Source organism: Barbatula barbatula (assembly GCF_947034865.1).
Source record: "Barbatula barbatula genome assembly, chromosome: 18".
In the NCBI taxonomy this organism is placed as follows: domain Eukaryota; kingdom Metazoa; phylum Chordata; class Actinopteri; order Cypriniformes; family Nemacheilidae; genus Barbatula; species Barbatula barbatula.
Window position 1 is genome coordinate 22,110,664 of NC_136781.1, and position 15,514 is coordinate 22,126,177.

General features: G+C 41.3%; 1 protein-coding gene across 1 annotated transcript in view; it reads right to left on the reverse strand.

Moving 5' to 3' along the window:
* The window catches only part of gria3b (glutamate receptor, ionotropic, AMPA 3b), a gene marked incomplete at its 5' end in the record, with an annotated part of 92,609 nt that extends 77,445 nt beyond the window's left edge, over positions 1-15,164 (reverse strand). Inside the window, 2 exons of the mRNA XM_079480300.1 lie at positions 14,658-14,816; positions 15,077-15,164. Of these exons, the coding sequence (XP_079336426.1) occupies positions 14,658-14,816; positions 15,077-15,164 (247 nt within the window). The remainder of the gene's footprint in view (positions 1-14,657; positions 14,817-15,076) is intronic.
* Between the last annotated feature and the right edge of the window lie 350 nt (positions 15,165-15,514).

A 15,514-nucleotide genomic window follows, 5' to 3' on the forward strand; every position in this document is an offset into this window, starting at 1 on the left:
TGTCGCAGGGTAAAACTTTAAGGCGATTTCAGTCCAACACAGCAAAGTAAAGACCTTCGACTGAGTGGTTCTAGTAGCTGACCTCATGATAACCGCCTCCGTGGCAGAAGCTGGAGTGGGCAGCGAGCTCAGGAGAAGAAGTCGAGGAGGCCATTTGCAAATCGTATCTTCCTCTGGGTAACTGCAGTTTCCAAGAGAAGCCATTTACAAAAGGACTGTGGGTGTAACTGGCTTTCATGTAATGCCCAATGAGAAAATGTCAGTCTGCTCTTCTTCCCGAAAGTGCTCTCCCTCTCTTTACTTTTATTTCAGCTGCTCCACATTCGTAAAGTTGGTTCCCTCGCTTCACCCACATATCTATCCATCACTGCCTCTTCTGCGGCAGTGACGCTCACCTACGAGCAGCTGACCCGGCCGCACAATGCCTGCGTCATTCCAGGCAACATTCAAACGGTACGTCGGAATTTATGACATGCGGTGCCCGATAAAAACCCCAATCCCGGCCAGAAAGGGATTTGCATTGTTTGCTTGATTACAGGCATGAATATAAAGCAAGTCTCCCAAGGCGCTCTCTCTTTCAGCCGTCTGCTTCTGTCCAGAATAACTAAACAGCCCACGGGTGGGAGGGAGGAGGGCTATTTAACCTTGAAGCTATCATTTAAAGAATGCTTTTGCCTTTCTCTCAAGCCCACTCTCAGACTTTAAGAATACGCACTCCACTTTCCCATCTCATCTTTCAGAAGTCCTTGCTGAGGTTGTAACGCTAGAGCAAAGAGGGACTCGTGGCCTGCTTCATTACAGATTGAGCTTCACAGTCCCTTTATTTCGGAGCTTGGGAGTATGAATATATCTCTGCATTTCTTATGTCTCGCCTGCAGCAGCCCACAGATGTGTCGTCTTGAAGTGGCTCAGTGAGATGAAGTCAAAAGTACTCAAAGACTATGAAAGAAACTCCACGTGGGCTGCGTTTCAATCGTATGCTTCTGCCAAGCACTAAAAGTATTCATTTTGCCATTGACATAAGTTCTGTAAGTGGTTAGATAGAAACACATTGGGATTCCAGTTTTGGGTCATTACTTTACGTTAATTCTAAGCTGCTTTTCCATAACCACTATCACATCCTAACTCTTAACCTATAGTGAAACACTTGCTGGATAAACATGCTCCTAAAGCTTCCATTGTTGCTTAATATAACCCTGCAGTTTCTGTTCAAGTTCTGGTTTTCATGACCAACATGTCATAAGGATGCATCTATATACCACAGATCCCATTGATGCGAATGTTTTATGTTTCAATGAAAGCAGTATTAGCATCAGAAATAAATTCCTGACCGGTCATATCTAAATCTGTGTTATGTACACTGGTTATTTTCAACCCATGGTTGGGTCAAAAAGAGATAAACCCAATCAGCACGGACAGTTGGATTCATCCATTTGTGAGCCAATCATTGGTTGAAAACAACCCAGCCTTTTTTGTTTTTGAGTGTACACATTTACAGTAGTTTGAATTGTTCGGTGATGGAGCCTTGCAGCAACACACCCTTTTGCAGCTTTAAGATTATTTTGAATAAAGGCCAATACAAAACTATTTGTACATTTTAACAGCAACATTAGCCCGAAAAGCATTGAGAGACTTCACACCATATACAGTTTTCTCCGTGATCTATGTGATATGCTGCACTTCACATAATGCCTAATACTATACAGTACAGACATATAGTAGGGATGTGGTCAAACAGACTCATCACAGTCACCGGCATTCATTATCAGCATCCAGCCCCACTTTTGGCTTCCATGTCCTGCACATCCAGCACACGGTGTGATACCAGTGGGCCATGACACAAAGACACAAAGAAGACGGTAATAGAGATAGAGGAGGAGGTGTGTTCGCCTACGAGAGATCCAACCATTCCCCATGGGGCCGCTCTTGTGTTAAAACAGAGCCAGGGTCAGGTCCACAAAGCCAAAGCACAGGTGATGGAAGCGACACGCACTGGAGCGCTGAGACAGCCAGAGCTTCCAACACAATGGAAAGGACCGCAAGTCTGTGCTGCTTATTTTGCACAACCAAGCTCCCTGCAGGTCACCCTCGCAAGCAGAACAACTACAATGGGAGGATTAAGTGCCATTGTCCCCTTTCACAGACCTTTAAATAGGGCTTCACTTCTGACAGATCACATTTTTCTCCATTCTCTTGCTTTTCCATTCTTCAAAAAGAGGACACAGAACATCTGAGCCATGCACACCGTCAGGGGGTTCAAGCATGGAATCGCTCCAGATTGTCTTTTCAATCTGTAGCTGGACGGGATTAGAGATCATCTCTGCCTGGGGTGAACGTTCTGATCCACGTAACAAGAAAACAATCCAGCTGGGGAACGTGAGCGACAACGGCAGTAGCCCACACAAAGACATAAAAAAATCCAGCATAAACCAGCACGAATCCCAGACTGTTTCACCAGCATGCCTGCACAACATACAGCACTGCTAGAATTTGTTGACTGATTCCAGACTGACTTAATATTTATTTTCCTGTCCGACAAACAGTCGTGGACCCACAATGAGAAACTGCAAGAGAAACCGCTTGCATTAACTCAGAGGAACAGTGGACGAACATGTGCATGGGAGAGAGAGAGAGAAAGAGCAGACATCCTGATGCAGGCTTGGGTGGGGTGCTGTAAAAACACATGCACATGAACAAAGAGTGGATGTCATTACATCATCATGACTGCTTGAAGTGAAATGATTTGTCACGGTGAAGGGTGCAGGGCATTACTGCCACATTCTGGATGTGCACCGCTGAAACACCAACATTTATTTTATTGTTTAGATTGTTTAGACTCACTGTTGTTCTATAAAAATAGATCCATGTGGCAAACAAACATGAGCACATTAATATGAATAATAATGTTGCTCACTGTGCATCCATGAGAACTAATCAGCATTATATTATTTCAGGTAAAATCCTGAATGACCTTTGAGTTTGAAAAGTGAAGGTAAGGACAGATCCTGAAAGGATTCTCTTGATGACTTTCATTTCAAGCTCCCAACATTTAGCATCACTTTTCTACAGTGTTGTTCAAGAGCTCAAAATGCCCATCTGAATTCTCTAATGTTCTCAGACACGAACTCACACCACCACAGCATGGATCTGTCATGGATTTAACTGACAAACAGCAAACCGCGGTGTAAGCCATAAGACTTCTCCATTTTCTTTAACCGCAACAGCAGTATCAATGGGCATTGTATCAAAATTACAACTGACAACTTGGGTTGGGGCATCCACAATAGTGCAACTTTCGATAAAAAGCTTGAACATCAGAAATGCTGGATGTTATTGATGTTTGCAGTAGCGCTGCATGTCTTTTCTGTGAAAGCAGTCTTTAGCTGGTGAATCTTGATCAATTCCAATTTGACACCCCAGTCAAAGATCAATGATACATGATGATACTTTACACAGAAATTACAGTGGTCGGTCAAGCCCTGCAATGAGTCAAACTAATGCTGGGAACACCCATTAAAGCACTTTTTTTTTTAAAGTACTCCAATGGTACGCTAACAGCCCTGAAGGAGAAAATATACATGTTCCGTTTCATTTGTAGCTAGCTGATGGACAACATTCAATGCATGGCTCATGAATTATGGTTACATATAATCATATGAAATATTCAGCACAATTCTCTTTATTCAAAGGTGTTGGCGTGTGTGTTAATTTTTGTGGGAAGGCTGAAAGGTAGTTCAGCTAGACCAAATGTTCACATTCCCCCACATGATGTCATCTTCTCTGCAGGGTAACGCTTTAAAGGCTCTGTGCCCATCGGCTTCTCAATCCACGGATCTTCATTAATCTTGACCGGGTCTGCAGACGTATGTGTTCTCTGCTCTGAGGCTGCCGAAGTCCTGCCAAAATCTGCTTCTGTAATAAACTGAAGCTGGAGCATTCTAAAAGCCTGCATGTGCAGTCCATTCACACAGAACTTAAAGCCTGAAACAATGCCAGGGTCATGGTGAGCAGATTATAGAAAAATATGCACACTGCTCAGTGTTATTCCCTCAGAAGTGCTCTGACCTTCAGAAGCACAATACAGCACACGGTTGAGAAGCAAAAACCCAGAGCCAGAATAAAAGATTGCTGACATTCTCTCTCTCATGTTGTTTTTTTGCTGTATTAATTGGCATCGTCAAAACCACGGGTTAACTGTAGCGTTAAATTCATGGTTCGTTCGTGGTTTCATGATACTGATATTGTGAAAGAGCATCTCAGAACTAATTAACACTTAAAAAAAGAAACATTTCCTTTTAGAAGAAAAACAGAGTGGACAAAACATGTTTTGAAGTGCTCAAGTTTTCTTCAATTTCATGAATCTGTGAAAGAACATTCTGGTGTTTTTCCTCCACGCTCTGCTGCATTGTCACAATGACAATAAGAGCATTTTTCGTCTGCAGCTGTGTCGCTTTAGTGATAAACAGTCCATAATAACAAGTCTTTTTCATTTGTGCGATTGTGCACACCAGGAGCATATCATAAGGTTTGCCATAACCCATCTGCAGTTTTGTATGGCAGATAAACGCTTTCGAAGCGTGAATGAGATTTTATGAGTGTGTATGAGAATATTTACTCTATATCTGTGTTTCCCCGTCTGTTTACCAATTATTTTTATGGTCAGCTGTGCTCTCCTGTCACATCGTCATACTGATATCATCGTCAATAACAACAAAGACAAGATCTGCCGTCTGTTGATGTTCAATCTCAAAGTGTTTTAGAGGAAAGAAAAACCTTGCATCATTGTCCTGCAAAAAACAACAGACATGGCTCGGCACCAGATGAGCAGCATCACTGACATGCTGTAAAATGTCCTCTTGGGTTTCACAATGCACAATGCTGCACTTCCGCTGGTGCGCACACAACACCTCAAACAGCCACAGAGTTGAAAGCTGTTGTATGTATCTGTGAATCATATCGGGATAAATAAGACAGTTACTACACTTGCTTTGATATCGTCATTCAATTATTTTGCTATCCTTTTATTTGCCTTCGAGGGATTTGAGGGTTTGTTGGGCCGTCTCTTCCCAAAGCCAACTCTCCTGAGCTCAATTCTTGGGACATGTCGTGCCAATGTTCTTTGACAAATCAAGCCTTAATTGAACTCTGCCCACAGCCTCTGCACCCTACAGAATGATTTCGCTCTTCTCAGTGGCTGAGGACCCAAGGACGGTCGTTCAGGACCAAGGACAGCAGCAACACAAACAAATCAAAAACATATTGGGCAAGTTAGGCACTGCTCTGTGTCTTTCGCTGACAAGAATCCCACAGGAGCGGTCCAGAGCTTGTAACTGCCAGACTACATTACTTCTGATATAAATTTATATCCTACACTGCATGCAATTCAAAGACTGACCAACAACCTTTGTTAACCGCTTACAATGACTGTCTCAGGGTCAACACACTGCTTTGCAGGGTGTCAACATAATGCTTCATGTTTGTCTTCTTGAAATTATTTCTTCAACTGAAGTCTCTTTTTGTTATGGCCTCTGGCCATATCACCCTGTGGCCCAAGACTGGTTAATAAGCAGGGTTGAGCTTGGTCAGTATCTGGATGGGAGACCTCCTGGGAAACACTAGGTTTCTGCTGGAAGAGGTGTTTGTGAGACCAGCAGGGGGTGCTCACCCTGTGGTCTGTGTGGGTCATAATGCCACAGTTTAGTGACAGGGGCACTATACTGTAAAAAAGCACCGCCCTTCTGATGAGACGTTAAACCAAGCTCCTGACTCTCTGTGGTCATTAAAAAACCCTTGAATAAGAATAGCGGTGTGACCCCGGCATCCTGGCCAAATTCGCCAAAGAATCTCCATATCTACTAATTGCAGGGGTGTGAGAAGATCTCATGACATGAGCTCTAGCAAGATCCGACAATATCCTCATGCAACTGGCATGATGGAGTGCTGGGCTCAAAAAGGCCACCATTCTAGTCATATATGCTCACAAAAATTTACCTGTGCAACCTCAAAATATATTTTGTTGTTGGTTGTTTTCATTGCTGTACAGAACACGCTCATAACTACACAAATTATGTGCATACTGTGAGCTACAGTGACCGGCCATTCATAGACAACGTGATTTAGCGTCCCACTGCGCTACTTTCCCACTGTTTTTCTATGTAAACACATGCTAGACGGACAGGTCTCAACGTTCGCGAGCATCTCTTGTGTCTGCAGCGCCAAGCACTAGTGTTTAAAACGGTTAGCGCGGCCAGCAGTGCTTGGACAGTGCGTGCCTGAACAATGACTGAGCTTACTATACCACAAGAACAGTATAGCAATTGCAAACCACTTCAAAAACAGATAATATGTGCAATGTTAGCATAAAACATGATGTGTTTATGTTGTTTTAACTCTGAAGGCTGTGAGGGTTCAGTCAGTGGAGGAAGGAGGATTGACGGTTTGATATGATCGCCACCTCTGCTAACATGAGCACTTTACAAAAGCAAATAGAGAAAACAACCACAGCTCTTAACTAAAAGCTGCACCTGTTAAGAAAACAAAGCATCTTTTTTGTGCAATTTCTGCCTGTCAGTTGAGTTTGTGACAAAACGTTTTCCCTCTATATTTTATCATTGATAAGTGTCTCGTCACAATATGGGACATGCTTATTGTGTCTTCAGTCTTTACGTAAAGCTTTTATTGAATAGGTTTGTATTCTCCGTGAATAATGTCTTTAGATATTTACGTGCCCTTCTTTAGCACTGCATATTATTTCGACCCTTGACTGCCTCTGTTCAAGATATCATCCTTTTTAAAGCAATGTACTGAATCACTGATCATTCTGTGCCCTTGATCCATTCAGGAATCTTTCAGCTGAATATCAAATGCGATGCTGTGTACAGAGTACTTTCAAATCTCCTTAAAACCCATCCATTGAGACGAGGACAGAAGAAGGTCTTGCCTGTCATCTGGTAATGGCCATGATCTGATCAGCATGTGTCTGATTGAATGAAGCCTCCATACACAGGTAAGCAAGGGGGATGTGATTGTAGCTGGCAATTGCTGATGATAATAAAACTCTTTGTTATTGCCTGGCCTTTCTAGTGCTCTATACCAAACAATATTTAAATAACTGAATAATATGAAATGTACAACCTTTGTGAGCATTTATAGACTTTAGCCTTACACTGTGTCTACACCAGACGTGGCGCAACGCTGCATTCAGTGTGGATAAAACCAACCACCCTGAAGTTGTGCTGGTGAGTTTTGCACAAGAAAGAGCTTCTCACATTTGATATTTACTAGAAGGTGTATGGCAGGGTGTGTTTATAGCCAAACATTTTGTAAACATACTAAACCCTTTATACCGGAAGATAAACAGAACGTATATTTGTACAGTGTTTACTTGTGTATAAGTGTATACTTATACTTATCAATGTTCGTATTCTGTTCTTGGAATAACTAGATGACCAACAGCAACTGTCCTCTCGCCTGAAGATCTCTTCTCTCTAAGATCTTCAGCGATGCTGGACACCAGGATTCTGACGTTACTTTTTATAGCTTTAGATTGTGAGGGGGAGAGCGACCTGACAAAACTCCTGCGCTAGAGCACTGCACCCTTCAGCTAATGAGAACACAGTGGGCCAAGATCCCATAGAGCGTGAGAGGAACTCAAACATGACTTGACAAACTCAGAGAGAGCGAGAGATAGACTCTTTCATCTTTCAACCTGTCATTACATATGCTCTTTAGCGCTGAGAGTTTGATCACAGTACAAGCTGTGCTATCCTGCTGACAGTGAGAGAAAAACACCTCATTCATGAGGGATTAGGAGTTTGTCAAACATTCTTTAAAAAAAATCACATGATACAGTAGATGTAATAAAGAGAAAAACTGTGCCCAACATTACTGCTGAACTGGTGTCTCACTGTGTGCCCAAACACCTGACCTTATGCATATTTAACCGGCTCTGCTCGGCGCGGGCCTCGAAACGACGTTGGTCCGGATGGGAGACGGGCGCTCTAACTAGGAGGCTAAAGACCGCGGTCTCTGGCATCGGTCTAGCTGGCCTCCTTTACACACATTTATGACAATTATTATGCTTTTGTCTATATGCAAAAGTCGCATGTTTTTAAATCCCAGAGAATACCAGTCATTCTCAAACATGTCTATGGCAGCTGCTGTGGTGGCACGTGATCTTTTTTCATTTTTTGAGCGATAAATGTCATGTGATAAAAAAAAGGTGATTGCCATACAGGAAGGTCATTTTTCTATGGCTCAGTGCTGATTCGCTGATGCCTTTAACCCAGGTGGTGTAAAGATGGAATCCATCAGCTACTTATAAGGAATAGTTCACCCAAAAATGAAAATTCTGTCATCATTTCCTCACCTTCGAGTTTTTCCGAATGTGTATTAATGTCTTTGTTCTGATTAATCACGGAGAAAGATATTTGAAAGAATGCTTGTAACCAGACAGATCTCAACACCCATTGACTCTCATAGTAGGAACAATTACTTTATCCAATTGTTTGTTCTGTTGAACACAATAGACATTTTCAAGAATGTAGGACAGCAAAAAGTTCAGGGGCACGCTTAACTAACTTTACATTTTTCCTACTATGAGAGTCAATGGGTGTCGAAATCTGTCTGGTTATAATCATTCTTCCAAATATCTTGTCTGTGTTCATCAGAACAAAGACATTTATACACATTTGGAACGACTCGAAGGAGAGGAAATGATGACAGAATTTTATATTTGGGTGAAGTCTCCCTTTAAAGTGCGAATTAATACAAAAATGTTACATTTAGCATTAAGATGGTCTCAACACTTGCAGACATGTGCTGACAGCCACAAAACACCAATTTTGATAGATGGGGTCTTTAAGAAGCAAATGTAAGCAAAGCTTGGTTGTTGCGCTCTGAATCTTTGTTGAACAGTAAACTGCAGTTTGGAACTGCAAGAAAAAAATCTGCCAGCCGGGTGTATAAGAAAATAAAAGTGGTAGACACGTCTTGGCAGATGAGAAGCACACCATTAGCCAAATGACAAAAAGAAAGATGGCCCTGAGAGGGGTGAGATTTAAAGGCCTGGTAATGCAAATTCGTTTCTTTACAAAAATCCACAAATGTACAATGATAAAAGTACACTGGCTTTACAATCTTCTCACAACAACACTCTCAGCCTAGATCAGCTGTGGCCATCAGAAGAGAAACGCTGTACCCACAACCCTTTTCATGTTGCAGGCCGCTCTTTGAACTGCTCATCTTAATGTACCTGTGACTTAAGACTTGAATGGCATAAAGGGAAAAAAGAAGTAACTAGAGATCTTTCACCGTCCACTCCCTGTTCACCATACTTCAAAGTATCTTCTGCCATAGTGTTGTACGAGAGCCCTCCCCGCAGGAGTGGCGCGCTCATACTGCTCAACTGGCCGTCACCAATTTAATAAACACAAGGGATTGAAATGACTGTAGCGTACAACTGCTCTCACTAATGTAAGTTCTAAAGAGCGACGCTCACAAACTAAATTCACGAAAACTCAAAGTAGGTTATACATACGCTCCCCCCATCTGCCATTGTTCAGTCACACCGGCGGCTCGGTTGCAGATAACTACTGAACTGATGCTCTAGTGTTCACAATCTGAGGGAAGATCAAGCTTCAAAGTAACTTACAGTTCTTCCTGTAAACTACTTGTGTTAGTTTTAAGAACTTAAGCTGAAACAGAAAGCTCAGTGCATTTAACAAACTAAAATGAATTTAGCAGCTCAGTTCTGCAAAGATTTGTGTACACAGACATTAAAAACACACAAAGTAATTTCTCAACAAGCTTTCATCTCTGCACCCTTGTTTGCTCCACCACAGTCTTATCAATTCAGCCATATTCGTCGCTTATGTTTTCATTTAAATCTCATTACAGTCTGAAAATAAGTCCTTTAGTCAGGGATTGGAAGGAGAACCCAAGCGCAGGCAGCAGTTGCAGAACACAAATAAACTTGATTACAAAATATAAAAACCCACGATGGGGAAAAGAACAGGAATGTAACAAGAAACAAAAAACTTCCCACGATGGGGCAAAACTAGAATCAATATTTAAACCAAAAGTCCATCAAATTACTAAAACATGACCAACTGTGGAAACACTACAAAACAAGATAATTATACACACGATCCAGGAACATGATAACAAGACAGAGGCACGGAAACTCACTCACAAAACTCGCGCAGGACAGCAAACAAAAGGGCATTAAATAGGGAAACCCACAAAGGGTAATTAACAAGGGACAGGTGTGGGGAATGAAACACTGAGGGGAAGCTAACGAGGAAATGAGAGGGGCGGGGTCAGAGACGAGACCGGAGAGAACACACATTATGTCATGACTGACTATAACCCTGTCATGATCCTGCAACTAGACAAGGAAATCAAGACATGAGACGGCAGAATCATGACACATCTATCCTAATCACGCTCTAGAAATGGGTAAAGCTTGCAACCATTGATGAATCTTTATATCTATATGGATGTGAAGGTGTTTTGCAACAATGTAACATTTTTTAAAGCGCTAAAAAATAACGCTGAAAAAAAAACGCTGAAATAAAAAAGGTCACACCCAGAAAAACAAACACAGAATAAAAGCAAAAGCATGTCAAGAAACCACATTGCATCTGGCCTCAGATCAGCTGATTGGGAATTAAATTCATGGTTCTTGACGGATTCAAAACAAAAAGCTGAGACTCACTTAAGGATTATAACAAACAGAGCAACACACAAGCAGATCAAATCTTTCTGCTGACTAAGATCAAATGTGAATGAAACAGATCACACGCGTGCTGCATTCTGCACACATGAAGATGTCTCTCAGAAATAATAATAAACTCTGTCTGGGAAGATGCACATCTCATGACAGTGAGGAGTGACCAAATGTGAATGCTGGATTCATGTAAAGAAAACCTGCTGTAAGCGGCTGTTTGCTTTAGCGTGTTGATTTCTCATGGCAAATACTACTCCTAATCTCTGTAGGTACTTCAGTGAATCACAAATGCATCTCAGTCAGTCGGCAGCAGAGGTGAGATGTCATTGTGAGTCTATTTATTTGGTTATTTTTCTGAGCCGTGCATTCCTGCCAGAATATTTCACCGCGGCTGGTCATTTCATTCTGCTTGGGTGGTACTCAAATTTGACAGCGTGTCACCATTACTTTTAATTTCATTTGTCATTTAACAACAAAAATGAATGAATAAATAAAAGACAAATAGAAATTAAACTATAAAAATGCTAATCACTGTTGCTGCATTAAATATGACTATACTTTACCTTCAAAGTAAAACATCTGGACACGACACATAATGATACTGAGAATTTGAGAGAGAAAATGAGTCACAATGCCAAAATAAGGCAGGCTTTGTATTCTTATTGCATTTTCTTTTTTTGTCAAATGCAGCTAAGATATGCCATGTTCACGTGATATTCACGTGATTACCGTCAGAAAAAAAGGTTTGAAATTGTACAATTTCTGTCGCTGAGGTGGTAGCCTACCTTTACGGGTATACAACACATAAAATGTTGTACCTTTTTTGAGTACCTTAAGGACCTTTTGTGTACCAGATAAATATCAGGGGTACAATGTTAAAGGTAATTAAAGGTAACTGTTACCTTTAAAGGTAGAAAATACAGCCCTAAGGTACAAAAATGCACCAAAAATGTGCACCTGTAATAGTTAGAAAAACAAATGTAGGTACAGGTACAAATGTGCAGCAATTTCATTATTCAAAGGGGAAATTCCTAAGAAAAACACAATTCAACTGGAACGGGAGCAGTGTCATTACGTTGCTCAGTCATTCATAAAGATTGCTTTGCTACTTCATTGTCAGACTGTAAACAGCAATTATCTCAAATATGGATTGATAAACTGACAGTCACACCAACAATCACAAAACAAGAAGAAAGATTTCATTCTCTATCACTGTTCTCAGACTCAAGTGTCCAGATTGACATCTGATGGTGTGAATATGGCAGTCCGTCACATTTTCTGAAATCCAAGCTGGAAATAAATGAATTTGTGTTGAAGTTTACGGCCTGCTGTGTGAATGTGGACTGCCGCCGCCACCATCGCCTCGGCCTTGAAAGAACATCAGCTCCCTTAAATAGATTCACCTTAAAACACATCCGTACTCCCACGTGACTAAATCAAATTAATAGGCACTGATTTTATATGGAGCACCCAGCACAACATGCAAGGCCAAATCGTGAATCAGGCTTCAAGAAATATTACACTGACTTGCTGTTCATAAACGCAGCAATTCAACTGAAAACCGCTTAATGCGTGTTTGCAGCTACAAGTTCCATTCAATGCATTGATAAAAGAGATTATAATGTGAAAAGTTTGACTCGGGGACATAAACATATATTTACTGTAATAACACCCGACGACCGCAAACTGTAGAGCAACACCCTGCAAACCACCCACGACGAACTACACCGCACGCAAGAGCCACTGACACACAGTCATTCAACTTCAAATGATTTTCTGCTCCTGCATCTCAACATACTAAAGAAACACAGACACAGCGATTCATGTTTTCTTGCTTTTGTTATGACACACATGTCAAATTGTGACTAAAATCAACTCCATCTTCACAGTTTCTCAGTGGTTCTAGAAACTGGAAATAAACCCGTGGTGTATTTATGTAATGCATGTGGAGTGTTATAATGATTGAGAGCGCTGATATATGCTGTACTTCTAGTTGTGTGTTTTTTACAGGAGGGTTAGTTGTGCTTAAATAAATGAAGTCAATAAAATGATTCAATAGGTCCGATGTGTGCATGAACTGTTCATAAAGTGCAAAATTATTTCTTGCATTGACATTCACATAAAACACGTTCAGATCAACACGGAATGAATGAAATCCACCCTTTCACACGCTCATTCTATTCTACTACACAGCTATTCAAAATGAAAGAAAATGTCTTCAGAATCCTTTTTAACTCCAGTCATATAGACATTGCGGTCCCATTGTTCATGTTAACCAATAGTTCAATGAAAACGTAGAGGTTGGCATCTCACAATCAGCTCTGACTTGTGATATTGAAAGGCCACTTTTTATAATCCAATCAATTCCCCGTAGATTAAATCTCGCCCTTCCTTTTTTCATCTTGTTGAATGATATGTCACATAAAAGAAGTATGCAAAGTCAACATTCAACGACGTTTACAACAGTCCCCACTGCTGGATGATGGATGAACATTGGTGATGTTACGTTATGTTATGTCTTGAGTCATCTTCTTGATGTTCTGTTAAGGACTAAAGTGTGGCCTTACTTTTATTTGGATTGCAAAAATTAAGCTTCTGTATTTTTTTTCTCTGTGATTTCTCAAATCCGGAGAATCCTTGATACGTGTTCTGTATGCGTATGAGGTCTGTACGTCTGTACGCTTATCAGCACAGACACCTCATTAGTGTGTGATCATCGCTCAATATAACACCAGGATTCACGCCTCCTTTCCCACAATCCCACCCCCACCTTGACACTTTCACTTTGATTGGCTGCCTTTGCGTACATTTATTTCTTTATGTATGTCCAGACACAGTCGGTGTGCTGAGGCAGTATGAGGTCTGATTGTAAATGAGTTGACACTGCAGGGATTGGGGAGAGCTTTGGATATACAATACAACTAAATATGGACATATCATCCGAGCTTTCAATACAGTTTGTGTTCAAAATATACAGTATATCTGAATCTCTCCTTTCATTTCTGCAGAGCTCGATATCACGGCCAGGGGTATAAGAAGATTCTCACAGCTTCTGTGCTACAGAATGACTGACATGTAGTGCGGGCGTTTGGTTGACCTGACATGCTGAGGTCGTCTTTCTGAAAACACTTGGAAATAGTTCAGAAATACTGAGGGACGGAAACATCGATCAGGTCGAGAAATACATTTTTGGCCGTCCTTCCCCTCAATTCCTGGATATCTGTGTTTGAGTGATGATTTCTGCTATCTTCTTCTTCACACCTATCAGAACCTCCACAGTGCAGGGGTTATTCTGCGTTGCCAAGGGAACTTTCCTTTCAATTCAAAGTGATTTTGATGCAGAAATACAGACAAACTGTGCCCACAAAGCACTTCTCAAGCTGAATGCTCATCGTCTTATTGCAACACTTTCACTTGCAAATCATACTGGACAAGCATCAGGACCGCAGAGAGCCGTCACACAAATTCGCATAAGATTCGATAAGGAAAACATCAAGGCTGAAATACACACTGACTTGACGTGTTTTAAGCAAGCGGAACGTTACAGCCAATCACAGCGAGAGAGAGAGAGAGAGAGAGAGAGTAAAAATATTTTCCATGGACATCCATGCCTGGACAGACAATATACGTACATGTAACTAGAAAAGTCTGTTAAGGCAGAGGCTTATATGGTAATAGAACCTTTTCACAATATCACTTAATAATTGTAATAAACTGACTATATGAGATTATGCCAAAAGTGGGTTTGCGATTCAGACAAAAGGCAAAAACTGGATTATTACAGGAAAGGGATTTAATGGCTGTTCTTGCTCAAAAGCATTCAGTTAACAACGAAAAATATTGTGTTACGTATTCATATTATGATGATGAGTTATTTCTGCAGTGGCAGTGATGTGGGTTATGTTTCAGGGTGCAGTAGATTACTCACATGCGTGTGTGACAGAGAAACTGTTGGAGGACTCCAGGTTATCTACATTGTAATTCAGATGGAAGGGTTTCTCAGTCGTATTCTGGTTGGTGTTGTAGAGCTGAACAGCAAATCTGAAAGCGCTGTGTTCTTGAACAGTAGAGCGCATGAAGAGCCCACCTTCATGAAACACAAACAGCAACGAATCAAAGATGAACAAAATCTGCTCATGCACACATCTCACATAAACACCATATGCAGATACAACAGCTGGATTACAAATCCCCAATGCACAGAACGCTAAAGTCCGAATTTCAAAGCATTTTCATTTGAACTTTCTCTTGAGTTTATCAAAATGATGTTATGCTCATTTATGAAACTGACATGCACGCGCTGGAATGGAAATGCAAACATAATCGCGTAAGCAACCGTCTTCTCACTTATGCCAACGGTATTTCCCGCATTCTTGAAGTGAACGATGCGCTTGTGCTCTTCATATAACGGAGTGCGGTAACCTCGCCGACACATCAACATACGTTTGCTTTGATACACATGTGTCGAAAGCAGACTGCGACAGACAAAGCCAAGCACACCCGGACTCACCTATATTTATCTGATTGGGAAATCCAGCGAGAGATTTGCCGAATAGCCATAATAAAAAAATCACCAGGCTTTTAGCCATTTTCTCTTCTGCCTCAACAAAATCAAGCCTTATTGCACGAACTGTCTGAAGAGATTCATAAACGCAGAGATCCAGGCGTCAGTAAAGCGCGGAGACTCATGGAGAACAATCCTCAGCATGCGAGAAGAGAGAGAGAGAGTGAGAGAGACTGATGCTGGGGATGGTCGGAGGGGAGAGAGAGAGAGAGAGAGAGAGA